This window comes from Rhinolophus sinicus, linkage group LG05 (genome assembly GCF_036562045.2).
Source record: "Rhinolophus sinicus isolate RSC01 linkage group LG05, ASM3656204v1, whole genome shotgun sequence".
Lineage (NCBI taxonomy): Eukaryota > Metazoa > Chordata > Mammalia > Chiroptera > Rhinolophidae > Rhinolophus > Rhinolophus sinicus.
This window is the reverse complement of record NC_133755.1, coordinates 15,698,058-15,720,470: the sequence shown is the minus strand read 5'-3', so window position 1 is coordinate 15,720,470 and position 22,413 is coordinate 15,698,058. Positions and strand designations below refer to the sequence as shown.

Here is a 22,413-nt window from a genome sequence, read left to right as displayed (position 1 = left end):
CCTGAAAATAACAAAGAGAAGAAGTCTAAATGATGAAATGGCTAAGCTGCTTTTACCTTGAACCTTGATGTATACAAAGGAAGGCTGTTTTCTGTGGCAATAATCCACCCGGTAAACAAGGAGACCCAGGCAGAAGAGATTGTATATTGCAGGCAGAGCTGGCAGGTCTCAGAGTGTTCAAACACTATTGGATACCTGAGGTAGAAAACCAACAAGGCCTTGCTTATAACAAGACTTTGTACAGGCCAGCGGTGGAAGTTTCCTTGGAGCCCATTGGAGATCACAGAGGAGCAGGGGGAGTAGGTGAGGAAAATAGGTTGCAGACTACCATCTTGGCACAGTGACTCTGGATAAAGGGACAGCCGTCAGTAATGACCTTGCAGTTCTAACCTTTTTCTCTGAAGGGGAGGGAAGTTTTCACCTGCTTACAGAAGCACACATACAGACCCTTCTGGGATCATGGGGGCTCAGGGAGAGGTTTGGCACACTGCTCTGGTCCCTTCCCCACAAGTATTTCAGCAAACACGTTGTCTGGGCAGCAGGGTCTCCAGGAGACACTATTCATATTGTATTCTGTGTGAACGGCGCCCCCCTGGAGAGAATACAGTTTGGATGGTGTCTCTTGAAAATGTACAGTGAGTCAGCCCTGCAGGGAAAAGAATGCCCTTACTTAAAGGTGAGAAATAATCAGAAGGGAAATAGCACAGATCTTTACAAAATACGAGACAAAAGGAAACCCGTAGGGAAAATGATTGGCAGATAACGAACTACAGCAGAAAAACCTTGCCACAAAGCCGATAAAAAAATTCTTACCAAATAAATCTCCATAAACGTTAGGAACTAAAGAAAAAATAACCTCTAGAAAAAAATAAGCCTGTCTGGAACAAACACTCAAAACAGAGATACAAGGGTTCAAGGAGAAAATGACAACTGAAGTTTAAAATCGAGTTAGCATTACATTTTTCTCTTTGATGTAAAATTTATATACAGTGAAGTCTTAGATGTATAGCTTGATAAGTTTTTAAAAGGTAACTATGTATACCCAGGTAACCACCATTCTGATACAGATGTGGAATGTTACCAACACCCAAGAAGGCTCCTTTCTGCCCACTCCCAGTCAAAGGTAACTGCTATTTTGATCACTATCATCTATCATAAATTAGTTTTGTCTGGTGTTGAACAGCCTATAAATGAAAACATACAGTAGATACTCTTATTTGCCTAGGTTCTTTCATCTTACATTATGTTTATTATCTTCATCCACATAGTTGTGAGTAGCAGTTCATTTTTTTTCAATATTACATAGTATTCCACTATATGAATGTGCTGCTGTTTATCCATTAACATTTGAGTTGTTTCCAGTTTTTAACTATTAATATTATGAAAAAAGCTGCTATGAACACTCTTGTACATGTCCCTTGGGGGATATAAACATTCATTTCTGTTGGGAATATACAAAGGAGTGGAATTTCTAGGTCATAAAGAACATGCATGTTTACTTTGGGATCAAAAAGTTTTCCAAAGGGGCTGTACTAATTTAAACCAGGATTGTATCCTCCACATCCTAGCCTCTACTTTGTATTGCTAGTTCTTATAATTTAACCATTCTGGTAGCAGCACTTCATTGTAGTTTTAATTTACATTTCCCTGATGACTCATGTTCAGAACTTCTTCATGTACTTATTTTTTGTGAAGTACTGGTTTAAGTCTTTGCCCGTTTTGGGAGGATGGGTTTTATGAACCATCTCAAATTAATGTTGGTGTATGGAATGAGGTAGGGGTTCACTTTTTCTCTATATGGGTAGCTAATTTACCCAAGCACCATTGTTCAAAATAACATATTTTCCCCCTGAATTACACTTGTCACAAATCAGGGAATTGTACCATGTGGTCTGTCTCTGGATTTCTGTTCTTTAACCTATCCCTCTCTCCTAGTACTTATACCACACTGTCTTAATTATTATAGCTTTGTAAGAAATTGAATACCTAGAAGTGAAAGTCTCCATCTTTACTCTTCTCCAAGATTGCCATCTTCAAGATTGTTCTAGGTCCTTAGAATTTCCAAATAAATTTTAGAATTGACTTGTCAGTTTAAGTTGGCATAATTTTAACCCAGATGTTAGTAGTCAAATCTTTGTTTGATTAGTCCTTATGCCTTATATATACTTTATACATTCATAGGTAAAATATTGCATAAAAAATAATTTTTTAAATCAGTTGGAAGGACTCTGGAAAAAAATGAGAAAAAAGGCATTTACCATCATAGAATTGAGGGTCACAATAAGAGTAACAAATGATGAACACTGTTGAAAACTTGTAAAAAACACAGAAGAAAGGCTTGAGAAAAAATAAATAAATAAAAATAAAAATCAACATTTTGACTTGTCAACAGAATACATCCCAATAAAGTTACTGGACTTCAATGATAAGGAAAAAATATACTTTGAACATTTATGCAAAATTATCAACTTATCTATACAGGGAAAATGTTTCAGACAAGCTTTAGACTTCTCCACAGTAACATTCAACAATAAGAAACAGTGGAGCAATTCTTAGAAAGAAAAGAGTGTGAGCCAAGAATTTCATACTCAGCCCAACTATCATCATTTAAATGTATATGCAAGAGACAAATATCAAACATGCCAAAAGTCAGGGAACATAGTTCCTTTCTGGAAGAAAGTAGTATAGGATGACCTTTGGCCAACCAAGGGAGGATGGGGAATTCAGAGAAGTGCATTCATTAGATAAAAGAGCACAGCATTGAAGACAAAGAAGAAGCTACTGCCCTAGCAACTTTTTAGCGCTTTGGACACAAGCTGAGAGTGAAACTTGTTGAAAAGGGTTACCAAAGTAGGAAGACCATGGCTCTGCATTGAGGGGCTGGGCTAAACTGAAAAAGCAGCCGGGCCTCAGATGGGTTATAGCGCCAGTAGGAACCAAGGGAAGCTAAACAGCCCAGAAAGTACCATTAGACCCCACCTAGCTGAGAGAACCAGATCACAAGTCATGGACCCCAAACTTCAGCTGTGAAAACCGAGGCAAAGAGCACCCAGGCATCCTTGAGATAAGCAGATTCCAGTTAGCATATCTGAAGTACAAAGCCCTTCCCCCAACACCACTAGTGAGAAAAAATAGCTCCCCTCCCTCTATAAATCCAGATCCAGATTACAAATAGTGCACAGAGCACTTTTATCCAGTAAAAATAAACACTAACATATATTAAGTGCTTAGTATGTGCTAAGCATAGTTTTAAGCTCTTTACACGTATTAACTCATTTAATTCTCACAACTATAAGAGGTAAATATTATTGTTACTCCCATTTTAAAGATAAGGAAACTGAGGCACAGAGAAGTTAAGTAGCATGCCTCAAATCACACAGCATGTAAGTGATCGAGTTGAAACACAGACAGGCAGTCTGGCTCCAGAGCCCATGCTCAAACTATTATGTAAATAGATTATTTAAATCAGTTAACAAAGATAAACCTGAATTTTTATAAATATAAAACTGGTGAAGCATGTTATGTTACAAACATGAGGAAACTCAATGTGGCCATTACAAAGAGGCAACTTTATATGTGCTGATGATATGGAATGATCTCCAAGATACATTACGTGAAAAAAGCAGGTTACAGAAAAGTGTGTTATATGCTACCTTTATAAACAAAAGATTTTATAAAGACACATGCTGTATCTTCATAGATACTTCTACAAATACACTCCAAAACTCACAATAGTTGTTATTTTTGGAGATAGTGCCCAGGAATCCCAGCGATAAGAGTTGAGGATAAACCTGCTTTTCATGATATTCCCTTTTCGTGCCTTTTGAATTTTGTATTGTGTGCATATGTTACCTAATCAAAAACATATGACTTAAATAAATAGATGTAAAGAAATCCAGCGTCTTCTCAGGGACGTCGCCGATAAAGCCCACCTCACTAATCTGAATGAGGCCCTCTTGCTGGAAGGAAGTTCACTAGAGTAAGTAAAGGGAATTTCCTTCACAGAAAGAAGAGAAAACAAAGATGACAGGGTGTTTAATTGGAAGGTTTGACTGATGTACCAAGTTTCGATAGATTTCAGATTCCAAAGTAAGGTGTGAAGCCATATGGAAATTTCAAAGTAGGTGCCAAGAACAGGTTAGACAACTGACCCACATTAAAGCCCTAACATGTTGAGAGAGGAGAGAGGGAGGATACTGTGAGGAGGATTTCTTTGGAGGGAGCTATGAAACCTTCTCCTCAGAGGCAGAGCAGGACTTCTCTTGTTGTCCAGAGGTCATTTGAAATGGATCCTGCCCACCAGGGCAGCTTGCTGGGGTGAGGGGACATAGGTAAAAAAATACAAGCCAGAGTGATGCCAAGAGGAGAGCAGGTACAGTCAACCAAAAGTAAGGGCAAAGGAGTTGTCCGTAAAGGCCCAGGGGTGGAAGATGTGATGGACCTAGGGAATTGCCTATGAGCATTTTAAACATTGCTAGGCCCAGAAAGAGGCAGCCAGCCAGTAGTAGTAAGTAAGTACTTTCTCACAGGCACGTCTCCCCTTGCTACCATGTCCATTCTGTCCAGGCTCCTGGCAGAGGTCCTCGCAGACAGCAGCTAGCTGTGGGGGGGAGGCAGCCGCGAGCAAAGAGAAGCTGTTTCCTCCTCCCACCTTCCTGGATCCCAGACTCACCTGCAACAGGCCCCAGCTGAAGGAAGGGAGAAGCTTTAATGACTAGGTTGAAGCTGTATTTGTGACTTAAAGCCACCATAAGGCTTTTTATTACCTGAGAGTAACCAGAAATATGATGGAAGTGCTTGAGTCTTAGCCTAGGTATGAAGGCAAAGGCTCCCCCCACCCCCGCCCACACACATCCATGAAGAGATATAAAAGGAGAGTAGGAGATAATAAAATTGCTTCCAGGATCACAAAGCACAAGTCCTGCTGATTCAACGAGCCAGTTATACAAAATGATTAGTTAAAAGTAAATTCAGAGACCCGAATTTAGTATGTGAATTTTTTCATTATTTTTCATTCTAATTAATGCTTATCATGAATGATTAGGGAGATCTATTAATATACAGTAAATGTAGAAATTGATCAAGACATGTGCAGATATCAAGAGAAAGAATTAAAAGGCTATACATATGTATGACTTCTATCAATTATCCACACTTGAAGAAAGTCATATATAATGACAGAGTATATAAAATATTTAACATGAATTCACAAATTAAAAAGCCAGGGACCACTGTTCACCTGGTTCAAGCTCATATAGATGACTTAATTATACCCTCATGTCCATTATTATACAAGTAAGAAGGAGGATGGAGTCACTCTTCTGTTTCCACCACGCTTCTCCTGGAGTTTCTCTCTTAAACATTTTATAAATTTATTTATCCAAATAAATCAAGGAAAGTTTTCTGTGCCCCCAGTTTTAGTTCACAAGCTGTCTTATGCTGTATTTGGGGCCAAGTAACACATCATATTTTTCCAGGTTATGTGAAAATAAGACTTAATTTTCTTAAGTCCCAATTCTCCATTATATTCTGAAATATAGATAACTCTGTCAAACATTGTCTGTGCAGTTTGGAGATGGGTCACCAAAACTGTGAACTTATTCTTCACTTTAGTATGATATAATAATCTTGGAAAATGTGGCAGGAAGCACCCATAGGAGACTTTTCCTCTTTCCATGTGCCCAAAATGAATTGGTAGATATTCACATGTATAATCAGAGACCCAGGCTGGCTATATTATATATAACAAAACATTAACTTTTAATCCTTGTAGGATATCCAAAGACTATGAAAATCAATTGCACAGACATGTGCATTTCATTTTTGTTTTAGAACACTATATATCTGAATCTTTTGCAAAGCATGACAGACAGTCTTCTAAGCCAAAACCTCATTTTGGAAGTTTAGTTCTCCTGAAGTGGAACTCTGTATGTGCAATATTCTCCCAATGGTTGCGAAAGTTTATGTATTTGTTCTGAAGGGGGTGCAGTTCTTGTGTGATACGTCCGTGACCCTCAAATTTCCCAAATTTTTGCAATTTATATACCAGACAAGGGCTAATTTCCTAATACATCAAAGAGTCCCTGAAAATGAATAAGACCAATTCACAATAGGAAAATGGGTCCAAAAAAGAAAGGTATGGATAATTCCCAGAAAAGGCAATCTAAGTGGATCTCGTAAAAAATGAGAAGATGCTCAGCTTCATCATAATAAGAGAAATGAAATTTTAAATGATAACACAACATCACTGTCACCTACAGATAGGTAAAATTCAAAAAGTTTGATGACACACCTGAATTGGCAAAGCTGTAGAAAAGCAAGTACTCATACTTGTTCAACTTTGTCAAGAAGGCTGTTTCACAAATCTGTCAAAATTACAAAGGAAGGTATGTGTTTGTCAAAACTTGTAGAAGTGTATACTAAAAAGGGTAAATTTTACTGTATATAAATTATACCTTAATTTTTTTAATGACAAAGTTAATATTAGTCTCCTCACAATAAACTCTATATTGTCTGTAAAGGAATGAAATTGATCTATACCAATTGTTAGGCAATACATTATAAAGTATTTTAAATGAAAAAGCAGGGTGCAGAATGGTGTGTGTAGTAAATCCCCTTTAAGCAAAGACAAATGACATGTACATATTCACACATATAAATTTGTATATGCATGTAATCTCCAGAAGTATACACACAAACAGTGGCTACCTCTTCAGAGGGGACCTGGCAGCCAAGCAGTGGGGGGAAACTTACTTATCACTATATATATTTTCATAATGCTTAGTATTTTGTTTTGTTTTTTTAGCCATGTGTATGTATTACTTTTTCAAGTATAATAAAACATTAAAAAGTGGGGGAAAATGCAAACATATATGCCCTCAACCCAAAAACTTAACTTCTAGAAATGTATTCCAAAGATATACTCACCCAAGTATGTTCAAGGTTGTTCCCTGTAGCATTATTTGTAAGAGCTAAGATTGGAAACCTAAATGTACACCAATGGGACATTGGAGAAATTGTGCTGTTATGAAATTGTGGAATACAGTAGTCCCCGCATATCTGTGGTTTCAATTTCTGAGGTTTCAGTTACCCATGGTCAACTATGGTCTGAAAATATTAAATGGAACATTCCAGAAATGAGCAATAAGTTTTAAATTGAGTAGTGTGATGAAGTCTCATACTGTCCTGCTCTGTCCCACCCGGGACTGAATCATCCCTTTGTCCACACCGTGTGCATGACCTGCCTGGGAGTCACTTAGCCGCCCTCTTGTTTATCAGACCGTATGTTGCAGTATCACAGTGCTTGTGTTCAAGTAACCCTTATTTTACTTAACAATGCTTTAGTCACATAAGTTTTATTATAGTACATTATGAAAATTGTTCTATTTTATTACTAGTTACTGTTGTTAATTTATAAATCATAGGATGCATAGGAAAAAACATAGTATATATAGGGTTTAGTCCTAGCTGCCGGTTCAGGCATCCACTGGGGGTATTGGAGTCTGTCCCCCACAGATAAGGGGGGTTACTGTACTCAGAGGCTGTAAGAAAAAGAATGAGGAAGCTCCTATTTACCGAAATCAAAGCACATAAGTACATAATGCAAGATACCTTAATTGAGGTAAAAAGGGGAAGCTATTTACAATCATTTGCTTAAATATGCATAAAATCTCCCCAAGAAAAGAGGTCAAAAGCATAAAATGGATTGCCTCTGGGGAGGGCAACTGGGCATCTGGGGAACCGGAACGGGAAGGAAAAGTTGCACAAATATTTGTTTGTCCTCTTGACTTTGGAACCATGTGGAGAATGATCTATTAGCACAAAGCCTAGATTTCCTTGGCGTGCTGTTCCCAGTGTAGCTGCGTGATACACGACAGAGGCGCTGACTGGGAAGAGAACCTTCTGGCACAGTATGTCCTTTACTCCCATAAAGAAGTGGACTCTGCCTTACCATTTCCTTCGTGCACGAAAACGTACTCGGCCTGTGTCTAGGGCAGACGAACTGTTTGGCTGGCCACTCGTCTTGCAAGAGCATCCTCGTGGCCAATTACAAAATGTTTCTCACCCTTTGACAAGGATGTGGACACCTCGGGTGGAAAGCACAAAGGTCACCAGAGGCATTGACTGATGAATGAAGCTTTGCTGAAGCGAACAGTTTCTTCTCCGGGCACAAATATCTCTCGGTCGGTCACGTAGCCGGGTCAGCCTGATGAGTCTGTTTCCCAGTACATGGCTGTTTGAGCCAAAAAAAAAAAAAAAAAAAGCCAGAGAAATTCAGGCATCACAGTAGAAGACCACCACTTTTATAATTATAGGTTTATGCATACCATAATTAATCGATAGTTGTAAATATGTTCAAGGCTATTTACGTTCATCATAATGAGATATAATTTAGACTCAAAATGGAAACAAATGCATATGCTCAGTTTTCCTGTCCCCAGAGCACGTTGCCATAATAATGATTAGAGTATATTAAATTTTTTTACATTATGTTATATGATGAGTGGGTATCATTATCTGAAGAAAAGACAGTAAAAAATATTGCACATAATAAGTTATAAGTGCATTTATCCCCTATTAAGTATATTCCATAGTAATTTTTATCACACATTCAGTATCTGAGAATATGTCTTGATCATAAGAGATTCTGAACTGATGTATAAGTTAGAACTCTTTAGGTTGCGAGTGCGAAAAAAATCTGATCCAAACACTGGCTTAAAACAAAACAAGAACTTACTGGATTATGTAACTGAACAGTCCAGGAATAGGGCTTGCTGCTGTGCTGCTGTCTTGGATTGAAGGCTAAAATGGATCACAGGATCTCTCTCTCTCTCTCTCTCTCTCTCTCTCTCTCTCTCTCTCTCTCTCTCTCCTACATTATCAGACTGGTTCCCACTCAAGATATCAGAATGGCTACAACAAATCTGGGCCTTACATTAAAAGTAGAAATCTGGCAGGGCAGAGAAAGAATCGCTCTCCCAGAAATCCCAGAAAAAGTATCATTACTTCTCATTGATCCTGAATGAGGCTTCTATTAATCAATCAGTCTGGCCAGGGGAGGGCAATGTTTGGATGGATTTAGGTTGCAAGCTCTGGGCCTGAGCCAGGGGGGAGCCCCAGCCAAAGTGCCCACACTGGGGAGGCAGGAATTTCCACAGATGGGAACTAGGGTTCAGCGACAAGCAGAAAGGTGGCTGCATGGTGGGCAGAGAACAGCTGTCAGTAAACAGCTGCAGCCTGAGATAATGGGTGTGCAATGGAAATGCAATAGGAATCGGGTCGACTGAGAAGCAGAACAGCATCCTGAGAGAGAGGGTGGGAAACAGGAGATGTTTACATCCATCTCTTGACATTAATATTTTAGAGTCAATGTTTCTGGACTTGATATGTATGCAATTTCTAAAAGAAATAATTCACTTTTCTGGACTTGCAATTAAAAAAAAAGAAAGAATAATTGCTTTATTCTTAAGAACTTAACAAACCCTTCTTCATAAAAAAAGCTTTGAGAAGAAAATTTTATCCTGAGAATTACTGCAAATATAAGATTACTCTCATCTAAAAGCATGTCAGACATGAAAGACAGTGCTGGGAATCAGCTGCTGTCAGTGCGAGATGGAATGTCTAATTTGAAAATGATTTATTCTTTTCCATGAAAGGCTCTTCCATAATATGTAAATTGGAGGTGATTAGTACAACTCGTGTAGTGGTAAGATAAGAGCTGGAGTAAGAAGTTCAGGTTAGAAGCAGAGTGACTTTAAAAAATCGTTTTACAGTCAGTTTCTATACTCATCAAGCATTTAATGGCAAGAAATTTAGTCAAAGAATTTTTCTAAGTCACTGCAGAGAATTAATAATTATCAGAGGAAGAAAAACATTTTACTAGTTTCTGAAGAGGCATTGTCCTGCCCTTGGCATGGGGCCCTGTGGATTTAGCGTGGATAATTTCTCCCGAACTCCTCTGGCAGGGGCTATTAGTAGCCTACCCAACAGCTCTTCCCCACTTCTTTCTTGCTTAAAAAAAAGAAGTACACAAATAAAATAAAAGTTCTATTTCGATTGGGCAATGGTGTACCCAGCTTCAGGGTCTAAGGAAATCATGCCACTCTCATTTCCCTTTTGTCAGTCCAGCGATGGTCAGGTGGTCAAGCTGTGGCCCAAGATGTCAGATGGGAGCCTCAATGTTTCTTCCTGCTTAGTGGGACTTAAAAGAAGAGAAAGAGAAAGCCCTTTTGCTGGTCTCCTACCTTCCTGCTTGAGACTGAAGCGCAGAGGGTATTACAATGTTTAGAACAGCTACGCCATCTGGCGGCCAGAAGGGGAAGGCCAAGCGAACAGCCAATTTGTGCCCAGACCTCCAGCAGCTGAACACCCCAGACATCTGCTTCCATACATTCGTTAAGTGGTATATTATGGGTCATATGGTTTGAGCACTTTTAGTTGGATATTCTATTGCTTTCAGCCAAAGTCATTCGTAGGTGATATACTCTAGCTCTTCGTTAAATTTCTGACCTGTGGTGATCATACTAAATACCACACAGCTAAATTGGGAGACGATATATTTGCCTTGCAAAACATAAAATAAAGGACTAACTTTCAAAAATTCATTCTTGAAGAGAAACTATTTCTTAAACCATCCTATTAGTTTAAGTTTGATCCAGTGTTCTCCTCCTTCCCCAAAATTTCAAGCCAGACTGTTTTTTTGTTGTTTTTTCATTTCCTTTGGAAAGCCACTAAATAAATGTATTTGTAAGCTATGACATTCCCCTCACAGCTGACACCTGTTCTCCTGTTTCAAATATGACAATGAGTCAGATTTGAGAAGGAAAGTTCTGAGATCCTGATAAGGAAAAGCCTTCACGCAAAGCCATGCATAGACACAATAGGCTGCTCCTGAAGGTGGTCGCAGACCTCACCACAGAGGAACATAAATATAAACAGAATTTTAGGATCTCACAGAGGAAATTTAAGTATCAGACAGAATTTGACTAAATGTTCTTTATTGTTTCTCTGAACTCTAATACTCAAGGATTGTATGTTCTTGAATCTCACATCTTAAAACTGAAAAATATTTTTTTCTTTGATTCTGTATAACTGTTGGTATTACCATCTTTTCTCCTTAAATATTTGATATATTCCCTTGTTTTGCTTTCTGACTGCCTACTCACCATCCTTAATATCATGTAACCCAAATCCTATACACCCTCATTTACTAAAGTGTTCTTAGTTTACTATCGACTGAAGATTCTGGTCAAATCCAACATATTTTTCTTAATCTTTTAAAATTAGATAATTTGTTTATTATTAGATAATTAGTTTATTTCTGCAAATGTTACAAAGAATCTGCATCTATAGTTTATTTTAGCAAGTGTTACAAAGAATCTACATCTATTTTTAGAATCCTCATTCTTATATATATGCCTACGATATTAAAATCTGTTAGAGTTGTGAGAGTATCACTGATATACTTGTTCCCTATAGCTTTCTCGTTGGTTTTCACATATGCCTTGCATTATTTTTTCAGCCTTATTGAGATATAACACACGTAAGCTTAAGGTGTACAAAGTGATGATTTGGTACACATATATATTGTGACATTTTTACCACAATAAGGTTAGTTAACACCTCTATTCCCTCACATAATTATCTTTTTGTGTGTATGGTGAGAATATTTAAGATCTACTTTCTTAACAAGTTTCAAGTATATAATACAGTACTGTTAGTTATAGTCACCATGTTGTACATTTGACTCTGAGAACTTATTCATCTTAGATCTGGAAGTATGCACCCTTCTTAATATTTATCCTCCCTGAACTGTCTGCTGCATCTTCGCCTGTTTTCCACCCCCTACTTGAAATTCTCTCCTTTCTTCCATAACATTCCAGACACTTGTGGGGTTTTTGTTTCTTTGTAGTCCTTATCAAGGTATAACTAAACCATCTGGGGGAACTTGTAAAAATTATACACATCCAAGCTCTATTCCAAGAATTCTGATTCAGTGCATCAAGTGTGGGATGCTTTGGCCACTCTGTTTTTAGGGTATACGTTTCCCCTAATCCCCTCTCCCATCAGTTCTGTTTTATAAGCAGGGAGGATGTGGGAAATGGCTGTTGGTTAGGCTAAAAATTCTGTTCAATGTTACACAGCTGAATTTGGATTTTAAACTAACAAGGAAAAAAAGGCTTGGTGTGTGTTATTAAGAAGAGGAGCTTCTCAAATAGTAGAAAAACCCAAACCATAAGGAAAAGAATGATAAAATAAGCTATGTTAAAATTAATAATTTCTGTTCATCAAAAGATACCATTAGGAGAGTGGAAAGATAAGCCACAGAATGGGAAATTATATTTGTATCATATATTATTAGAAAAAAAGACTTGTGTCTAGAATGTATAAAGAACTCTTACAAATCCATAAGAAAACTATGGACAATCCAATGGATATTCATGAAGAATTCCAGAAATTGCCCATGAGAGTTTCAAACATTTTTAGCCCTAGAGAATGTGAAGCCATCTTACAAAACGTTAACCAAGTAAGATCTTTCTTACCCCTCATCTTGCCTTCCTACCACTCCTGTTCTCTCTTTTAGCCTGGCTCCTTACAGCATTACTAACAGAGAGCACATAGCTTATAGGTCAGAAAGGAAGTGAGTGAGAAAAGAAAGGCAGTGCACACAGATTTGTATCTGCAGCAGGTACCAGTGAGAGAAAGATTTAATTACTGAATTAAGGCTCTTTTCACACAGTGTTTTAGTGATATTTTCACTGGGTATGCAATTCTAGGTTGGCAGCTATTTACTTCAGCTATTTACTTAAAGGTATCGTTGCTTAATCTTTTGGCTTCCATAATTGCTGCTGAGAATTCAACAGTCAAACTATTACTTCTTTGAAAGTAAACTGTCTTTTTGCCTCTGGCTGCTCTTAATAGTTTCTCTTTGCTTTTGGTTTTCTTTGTTCCCTGTGATGTGTCTATGTGTGGCTTTCTTTTTATGATTCTTCTTGTGATTCATAGGGCTTCTTGAATTTGTGAGTTGATTCTAGAGCTGAAAAATCCCCAGCTATTATCTCATTAAAAGAATGTTGCTTCTGTCCCGTCCATTCTTTTATAATTCTTTTAAGACTCCAATTGAACATGTTAGATATTTTCATTCTATTCTGTCTTTTTCTTTTTCCATTCCTTTTTTTCTTTGTGCTTCATTCTTGTTTCTTCTGACCTGTCTTTGTATATACTAATTCCTTCTTAACTCTAATTTGTTCTTAAATTGATCCATTGATTTGATTTAGGTTACTCTAAATTTTACTATTAGAATTTCTATTTGGTTCTTTTTCAATTCTGCTATGTAATTTTTAAATATACTTTACAGTTCTCTGCTAAAATATTCAAGCTTCACTTTTATCTACTTGAACTTTACAATCTGTATTACAATCTGTATCTGGAATCCTTGAGGGTCTGTTTTATTTTATGTTTCTTGTTCATGGTGTCTTATCATCTTGTATACATGGTTATTTTGAACTGTATCCTGACAATTGTATTTTTGATTATGTGTAAAATAATTTGAGTCCTACTATGATGTTCTCCTTCTACAAAGAGAATTTTTATTGCTTCTGCAAGGCAGTTGGAGGTACCAACAACTCAAGATTACCTTATTCTAGTTTTATGGCTTCAGATTTTCTGGGATACCCAAATGCCTCAAATGCAGTCTGCAGTACATGCAAGAGCTGGTTTACTTTCAATTCACCCTTACTTCTAGTGTCTGACCTTTTACTCCCAACTCAAAGTGCAAAACACTTACCTCTGGTGAACCCTAGACTCCAACTTTTGTCTCCCTTGCACCAAAGACACTGCTAAGCCTCTCCACTACCTGCTCTTAATTACTGTTTCTCACTATTTGTTAGTTTATTTCTAGAAAGATGATTTTATCTTTTGTTCAGCATTTTAGTTATTTTCAATGGGAAGATTTGTCTAAATTACTTAACTCATCATTGCTGGAAGTGGAAGTCTAACCTCCACTTTTTCATCAACTCCCACTTACCATCCTGTAACTTTTCCAGGAAGCACAGACATAGTGGAAACAGAGAGGTGGGGGTTTGGGTATTGCCTTCTCCAATAATTTGTTGTATGGCTTAGAGCAAATTGCTTAAATTATGACTCTCAATTTTGTGAAAATAAATTAAAATTAACCCCTCAATCTCTTTAAGGAATTCAAAAGAAAATGTTAAAGGAAACATATATTACTTAGTCTTAAAGAACTTTTATGCTGTTCTCCAAAATAGCTTAGTCTGTGCTGATAAAGATAGCAAATTGACAATCTTATAAACTAAACAAGCAAACGAAAAGTGTTTTGGTTATCCAATTATTCAGCTTTAATCAAGATGTTAAATAAGATTAAATCTGACCGTATTTTGCGCTAGTCATAGGTGATATATTTTTCTATTGGGCTCTCTTCTCACTCAACATAAAGAAAAGAAAAAAGAATTCCCTTGCTGTCAGTTTTTTTTTTTTTGACATGAGATGTTTTATTTATATAAGTACTAAGCTTTCAAATTGTATGCATGTCAAAGATTATACATTATGTTTTAGGTAGTTGTGGAAAGTTCAAAACACGGCTAATAAAAAATAGTATTGTTAATGTGATAACCAGGATAGACTAGATTATGCTGCAGAAATAAACAATCCCAAACCCCTACTGGTTTACCCCATGAAAGTTTATTTTTCACTCACATGAAGTTGGCTGCAGGTACTCTGGCTCTTCCAGACAGCTCCATTCCAAGCATGCCTGACATCCAGGTCATTTCCATCTTTTGGTTACACCAGCTCGAAGTTTGGCCTCTGTTGTGGTGGTGGCAGGAAAAGAGAGAGGCATTAAAAACTAACAAGTGCTCTTCTGTCTAAGCTTTGTCCCAAAAGTAACACATCACTTCTACTCACAGCTCATTCATCATAACTAGTCACATATACGCACCTAAATGCAAGGGAGCTGGGAAATGTATGGGAGCACATGGATAATAAATTATAATAAATTACATCACTTGAGATGTGATTGAGCTTAAAATGAACTGCTTGAAATATTTCCAAGTAAGTTATTCCCCAAACAATAGGAAAACCATGGTGTGATTTCCAATATTTGAAGAAGCAGATCCACTGCTGTCTCCCCCTACAGTGGTTAATTTTTTAAAAGGTTCTGATGGCTTCAAAACATAAAACACAGCATGAACTTTGTTTATTCTTGAATTGTTGCCTTGTATTTAAAAGAAAGGAATTGGATTGAATTATATCTAATGTCACTTAAAAGCCCTTGAAAAGACTGTTTAATATCCAAAAACAGTTATATTTTTTCAACTTAGGATAATTTTTTTCAGAATTCTACTTTTTTTAACCAAAATTTTAACTATGAATTAGACGTTCCAGTCGCTTGGGTTGGGGGGACATTTGATAAGTGATATAGAGATGCAGGTAAATCTTATGCATCTAGTTTATGTCACACAGGCTTTCTATCCAAGGTCCTTCATTTTTTATGAAGTCATTTTGTTAGGCAACATACGTTTAAAAAATGGAAACACCATTCCTCAGGTGCAATGGCAAGGGGTGTGTCGTGCGGGAGACCCTGCTCGCTCCGCCATTTGTCGGGCGGGACAGCCTGCGGGGTCTCTGGTCCCGCTCCCCACATAAGAACGCAGGATATGGTGAGGCCAAAAAGGAACACCCACGGAGCCATAGGTAGGGGAGTCATACCACTATGGTCTCACTGGAGGCTGGGCCCACCGGACGCGCGACCCGCCATCCGCCTTTCCGCCAACCAACCAACGACTCTCCTCCACTCTCTGGATTCTGTTCCTCTCTCGGCTCTCCTTTTCCGCTCTCTTCAGCTCTGCTCGGCTCCTCGGCAATCCTTCCTAGCCACAGCAGTTACACCGGCGGCCAATCGGCTAACCAGCCACAGCCGACGGCCAATCAGCCACAGCCGACGGCCATCCACCACCTGAGCCAGCACCCTTCCACGTGAGGCCGAGAGCCTGTAAACTACTCTCTGGGGCTCTGTCCCCACAGGGTGGTATCAGTTTATTCAAAAAATGAATGGGAACTTACATCATTAAAGCTTTGTTCTCCATATAGAACAGTGTCTCTGGGTTTTAGCAAGAGAATTCTTCAAGAAGAGAATTTTGCTAAGTTTGTTAATAATGTTTCCTGTGTTCTGTTTATTGGTAAAAGATTGAAAGATTATTGGTAGTAGTCTCTAAACTTGTAGTTGCAAAGTCAGATTTTATAGGATCTAAACAGGGAGATGAAGCAGATTTGTGGAAGCTGTAAAGACAAATTATTTAGAGTTCCTTGGAATATACTGAATAATAACATTTTGGGAAATGGCATAGTATTTTATTTTTAAAATACCAGTAAGTTTGGAATTTGCTGGGTGAGTGAACTGGAGGGCTAGTAGGACAAAGTGGCCGAGCGTTATACAAGGGAACAGTTATAAAGATGGGGTGGAATCTAAGAAGGGGAAGGAGCCCAGCAGTTCTATTCTCAGAGAAGATATTGCTGGGATTAATTTATTATGGGTGTGACCCAGTAGGGCAAGTGTTGCATTCCTAATTCTTTTAGCTTTACTGCAGAAGTCGTTGTTGTTTGCATTTTGATACTTTTTATTTGCATTACCCATTTGTCTAGGTTTAGGAATGACCTTTATCCTCTGTCTGGCAGAAAAGGAGATGCACAAAGAATACTCCATTTGACAAGCTGCTTTCCAATCATATTCTCATCTATTTTCCTCCATAACATTTGGTTTGTCAGAAGCTTTTCTTCTCGACCAGGATTCTGTCCTGCAGTAAACACAGGGCCTTGCACGTGCCCACTGGGATCGTTTGATCATTTTCTTTAAATTCGTTGCTTAATAGTTTTTAATTCAGTCTGTTTATATAGTAGAAATGTGTGTGTGTGTGTCTGTGTGTGTGTGTGTGTGTGTGTGTGTGTGATAACTGACTCTTTCAGTGAAGAAATATGCTGTGGGGAAATACTTTGACACATGTGATCAGTGTTTTGATGTTGCTGCAGTCTCCATTCAAAGTTCTGTCACTTTAGTTTTTAAAGGCTTGTCAACAAATTCTAAAGGTGATTTACTCAATTATTTCTGAGCTTGCCTTATCTTACCTTATTTTTAACTGCTTGCCAATTCTATTGTATTTCACTATAAAAAGAAAATCTTTCTGTCTTCATTGTTTTAGGGAAAGCAGCTCTAGATCTGGGCCGGATAGTCCCTGTGCTCTGGTAATAGGGTACCCAGGGTAAACTGTCAGATAAGGTGAGACTAGAGCCAGATGAGCTGGCTCAGGTGGCCAGAGATCCTGTCAGGCCTCCCACAGTGAGCCGACTGCCAAAACAATGACCTTGAAATTTGGGAGAAAATCTGATTCTGTTGCATCCACGGAACCTCCTTAAGACAGGAAAATGTGATGTTCCCAGCCACAAAAAACCTGCTCTGTCAGGGTCATCCTTCCCCCTCCCAGTTTGTCCAGGGAAACTTCTAAACACAATGGATACCTTGGGTTTATCCCAGGAGAGACTAATAGTAACGAGAGTGCTTTTTTAAAAAAAGAAATAAAGATAAAAATCAGTCACTCAGTGAAGTTCAAAAGGCACAAGTCTTTAAGCCCTGAAGAAGGCAGGGGAAAAAATCCTAAGAATTCTGCGTCAGAGAAAAATCCAGGAATTCCTATTTTACCAGGGGAATCTATATCACGATGTAGTTATCACAAGTAGTGGGTACAGTCTGCAAATCCCAAGAAGTATTAAGAATTTTGGAGGTGAAAGGATGAGGAGAAAAGAAAGTAACAACCAGCATGACCTATAAAGTGTTGCCTATCACAGAAATAGATCAGAAATAAAAATTAGAGTTGTGTATCAAGTTGAATTTACAAAATATATGATGTAACATTCAATACTGTCTGTGAAAATAAATCATCTTTAAATACAGACTGTACATTAATGAATTTAATGTAAATAAATAAGAACATGCTGAGCTCCTGAAAGCTGGGGTAGATATAATTATTATCTGATAAAGTTGACTTTAAGACAAAACCATTACTAAGGATAAAGATGGTAACTTCATAATGATAAAAGATTTTATTCACCTGGGAGATATAACAATTTTTAATTTATATGCACTTTATAACATAGCCTGGAAATATATAAAACAAAAATAGAACTAAGAAGAGAGACAAACCAAAAATCATTGCGATGGATTTTAATGTACCTCTTTCATTAATTCCAGATAGATTATAGATGTAATTGTGAAGGCAAACTATAAATCTTTTAAAAGATAACTTAGAATACTAATGTCACAACACTTTAATGAAAGAATTTTCTTAGAAAGCTGCAAAGACTTCCTACCAAGACATAGAAATAACACACTGACCATAAAGGAGAAGTTTGATAAATTTGACCAAATTACAATTAAGAACTTTTGTTTATCAAAAGATACCATAAAAATCTAAGAAAAAGAAAAAACAAGCTACAAAATAGGAAAAGATATTTGCAATACATAAAACTAACATAGGACTTATACTGATAACATGTAAAGAACTTCTGTAAATCGATAAGGAAAAGCTGAGGACCCAATAGGAAAATGGTCAAACCCTTCAAAAGTCTTCAAAAACAGGAAACCTAAATCATCAATAGACATATGAAAAGATGTTAAACTTGATTAGCAATCAGGTAAATATAAATTAAAACCACCATGAGATACCATTACAAGTATACCAGATTGCCAAAACTCTAGAATCTAACAATACCAAATGTTGGTGAGGATATGGAACAACAGGGATGATTGAGTTTGGAATTTATATTACCATGTTTTATGACACATCCCCTGGGACCCAGCAATTCCACTCCATATTACATACTCTGGGGACACTCATGTGCATGTGTACTGAAACTTGTGACAAGATGTGCATAGTAGCACGGCTTGTGACAGCAATGGAATAACCCAAATGTCCATCAACAGCTGAGTGGACAAATGACAGTATAGGTATACAATGGAGTATTATTCACTAATATAAGGAAATTACAACTACCACTAGAACATGGAGGAAACTCACAACCATCTGAGAGATGAAAGAAGCAAAAATACGTGTTTTCCGCTTCGAATGGCATAAAAACCAAATGCAAGCAAAACTAAATTATGTTTTTTGCTGGTAGTGTTTTTTTTAAATTTTTTAAATAATATGTAGATGGTCAAAGCATAAGGAAGAGCAGGGGACAATTATCACCAAACTTGTCATAGTCGTTAGCTCTGGGGGAAGAGAGAGGTTTGTGATTGGAGTACAGTGAGATTCTGGAGTACCGGTAATGTTCTTTTTCTTGACCTGTGATAGTTACATTGGTGTTTTGCATTATAAATTGTAGGTAAACAATTATATTTTATGCTCTTTTCTCTATGTATTATATTTATAATCAAAACATTTATAACAGAAAAGAAGAAAGTCTGAAAAATTAATGAGTTAAGCATCCAAATTAAGGTATAGAAGTGCAGAATGAAAGCAAAGACAATAGAAATAATAAAATAAGCAACACATTATATAATGCATTATATATTATATACATATGTATATACATATACATATAAAATACATTATATATTTATATATAAAAACTTTTATTTATTTTATATAAAAATATTTGATATTGTTTGTATTATACTCACATATACAAATTATATATATTTATATATAAAATGTATTAAATATATATTTCAATAGAAAATAGAGGAGCATTAAAGCCAATAGTGTAGTCATTGAAAATACCAACCTTTTAAAAATGAAGGAAGGCAAAAAAACCAAGAAAGTACAAATAATATTAGAAATTAAAAACAAGATATAATTACAGATACTGAAGAGACTGAAAAGATGGGAACATATTTTTGAACTTTAAAAGAAACAGTTTTAACAACTTTCTGCCAATGAATTTGAAAATAGAAAAATATAGCTTTCTAAAACCAGGAAGAAATAGAACACCTGCAGGATTTTATAACAATTAAAAAAAAAAAAAAAAACTGAAGCAGTTTAAACTATTCTCACAAAGACAATTTTTTGACCTGAACAATTTTAGTAATGAGTTCTCTCAATAAGTCAAAAGCAAATAATTCAGCCTCACATAAACTTCTAGAGGCTAAAAAATGAATAAATACACCCCAACTCATTTTATGAGGCTAATTTTATTAATACTTTGACATCAAAAACTTAATAAGGAGAGTACTGATAGGAAAATTACAAACCAAACTCATTCAAACATCAAAGCAAATATCTTAAACAAAATGTTAGGAAAGGAATCTAGCAATACATGAAATGATTATATGCTATGCGCAAGTTGGGTTTAACTCAAGAATGCAAGATAGGTGTATCAGTTACCTATGCTGCATGAAAAACAAAACATGAGAACCAAAATGATGACACTCAAAAACCATGACTTGAAACAATAATTTATTATTTCTCATAATGCTACGTTAGCTGGGCTGGGCTGGCCTGGGTCACTTACATGGCTACCATCAGCTGGGAGCTCAGCTAGGGGTGGATAACCTGAGATGACCTCACTCACATTTCTAGGACCTCGTTTGGGATGTCTGAAATGGCTGGGATTCTGGGCCTCTCTCTCCAGGAGGTCTATCATCCTGGGCTTTTCCATGTTTAGAAAAGCATTCTGAGAGGGAGACAGCAAAAGAACAAAGCCTCCTGAGGCTGAGGTTTAGAAATCACTCAGTGTCTCTTCTGCCACATTCTAATAAAACAAAACACAAGGTCAGAGTAGATTCAAGGGGAAGGGAACTTCACCTCTTGAGGGGATGAATGGCACAAGGGTACAAAGGATGGGAGAAATGGTTGCAGAAATCTTTGCAAACAATCTACCACATTGGTTTAATATTAGAAAATCAATTATCATACACCATGTTAAAAGCCAAAAAAGCAAAGAACAAAACCACCTTTTTCAATATACATAGAAAAGTTGAAAAGGCATATAATAAAATCCAATGCCTATTCAAGATTGAAACAAAACTAGGAAAAGTAGTTTCTTAACCTGATAACATGTATCTAAAAAAAAAAAAAATACTACTCCAAATGTTACACTTAATGGTGTCACACTGCATTGAATATATTCCCTTTAGACCAGGAGGAAAACAAGGGTGTCTTGTATCACCACTTCTTTTCTTTTCTTGTTTTTTTAGTTTCAGGTGTACAAAACAAAGTAATAGTTAGACAGTTATACCCCTCACAAAGCGATAACTCCCCTCCCCCAATGTACTGCCCCTCTGACATCGTATATAGCTGTTATAGTTCAATTGACTCTATTCCCTATGTTGTACTTCACATCCCATGACTATACATGTGTGTGTATGTATGTGTGTGTGTGTATATATATATATATATGTATATGTATATGTATATGTATATGTATATGTATATGTATATGTATAATTATAGTTGACATTCATTATTATTCAGCTTCAGCTTTAGGTGTACAGTGCAGAGATCAGGCATCTACATCTTCCCTGAGGTGGTCTCCCTAATAAGACAAGTGTCCATCGGATACCCTATAAAATCTTTCCATTATCGATTACATTCCCCAAACTGTCAACCTTGGTGTTATCAGCACCACACTCTAACCAACTGAGCTAACCAGCCACTCCTTGTATCACCATTTCTAATTCACCTTATTGTTCTAGAATTCTTAGCCAACACATAATGGAAAGTGAATAAATAAGAATTGAAAAGGTAGAAACAAATCTTCATTGTGTGCAGATGATAAAACATTAGAATAAATGAGAGTTTAGCAAGTTTGCAGGAAATCAAATCAATATTTAAAAAATCAATTGCATTTATATTCATCAGCAGTGACAATTAGAAAATCTGAAGATGCTTTTGAAAAGTATCAAAACTATCAAGTTTCTGTACTCAGGTAAGATGGAGTAAGCATATTCCACCCTCTCTTCCCCACTGAATACAGCTATAAAACCTGGACAGAATGCTTGAAGCAGCTCTTTGATGAATCTAAACATAATCAGGAAAAGATTTTCAACATTGTTACCTATCCAGAAAATGCAAATCAAAACCACAATGAAATACCACTTCACACCTACTAGGATGACTATAATCAAAAAGACAGGTACCAACAATTGTTGGTGAAGAAGTGAAGGAATTGGAACCCTTATACAGTGCTGGTTGGAATGCAAAAGGTACAGCCACATATTGAGAAGAAATCTGAGAGAACTGAAACTTGTCCATACAAAAACTTATCCACAAGTGTTCATAACTGCATTATTTGTAACAAAGGTGGGAACAACCCAAATGTCCATCAATTAATGAATGGATAAACAGAATGTGGTACAGACATACAGTAGAATATTATTCAGCCATAAAAAAGGAATTAAGAATG

The 22,413-nt window shown here is 36.8% G+C and overlaps 1 protein-coding gene across 1 annotated transcript in view; it reads right to left on the bottom strand.

Annotated features, from left to right (window-relative positions):
- Nucleotides 1–6,204: 6,204 nt before the first annotated feature.
- Nucleotides 6,205–22,413, bottom strand: part of LOC109435111 (uncharacterized) — a 39,725-nt gene continuing 23,516 nt past the window's right edge. The window contains exons 4-6 of the mRNA XM_074333908.1: nucleotides 14,716–14,823; nucleotides 7,952–8,233; nucleotides 6,205–6,365 (exon numbers count right to left, since the gene is read on the bottom strand). Of these exons, the coding sequence (XP_074190009.1) occupies nucleotides 8,062–8,233; nucleotides 14,716–14,823 (280 nt within the window). The 3' untranslated portion in view covers nucleotides 6,205–6,365; nucleotides 7,952–8,061. The remainder of the gene's footprint in view (nucleotides 6,366–7,951; nucleotides 8,234–14,715; nucleotides 14,824–22,413) is intronic.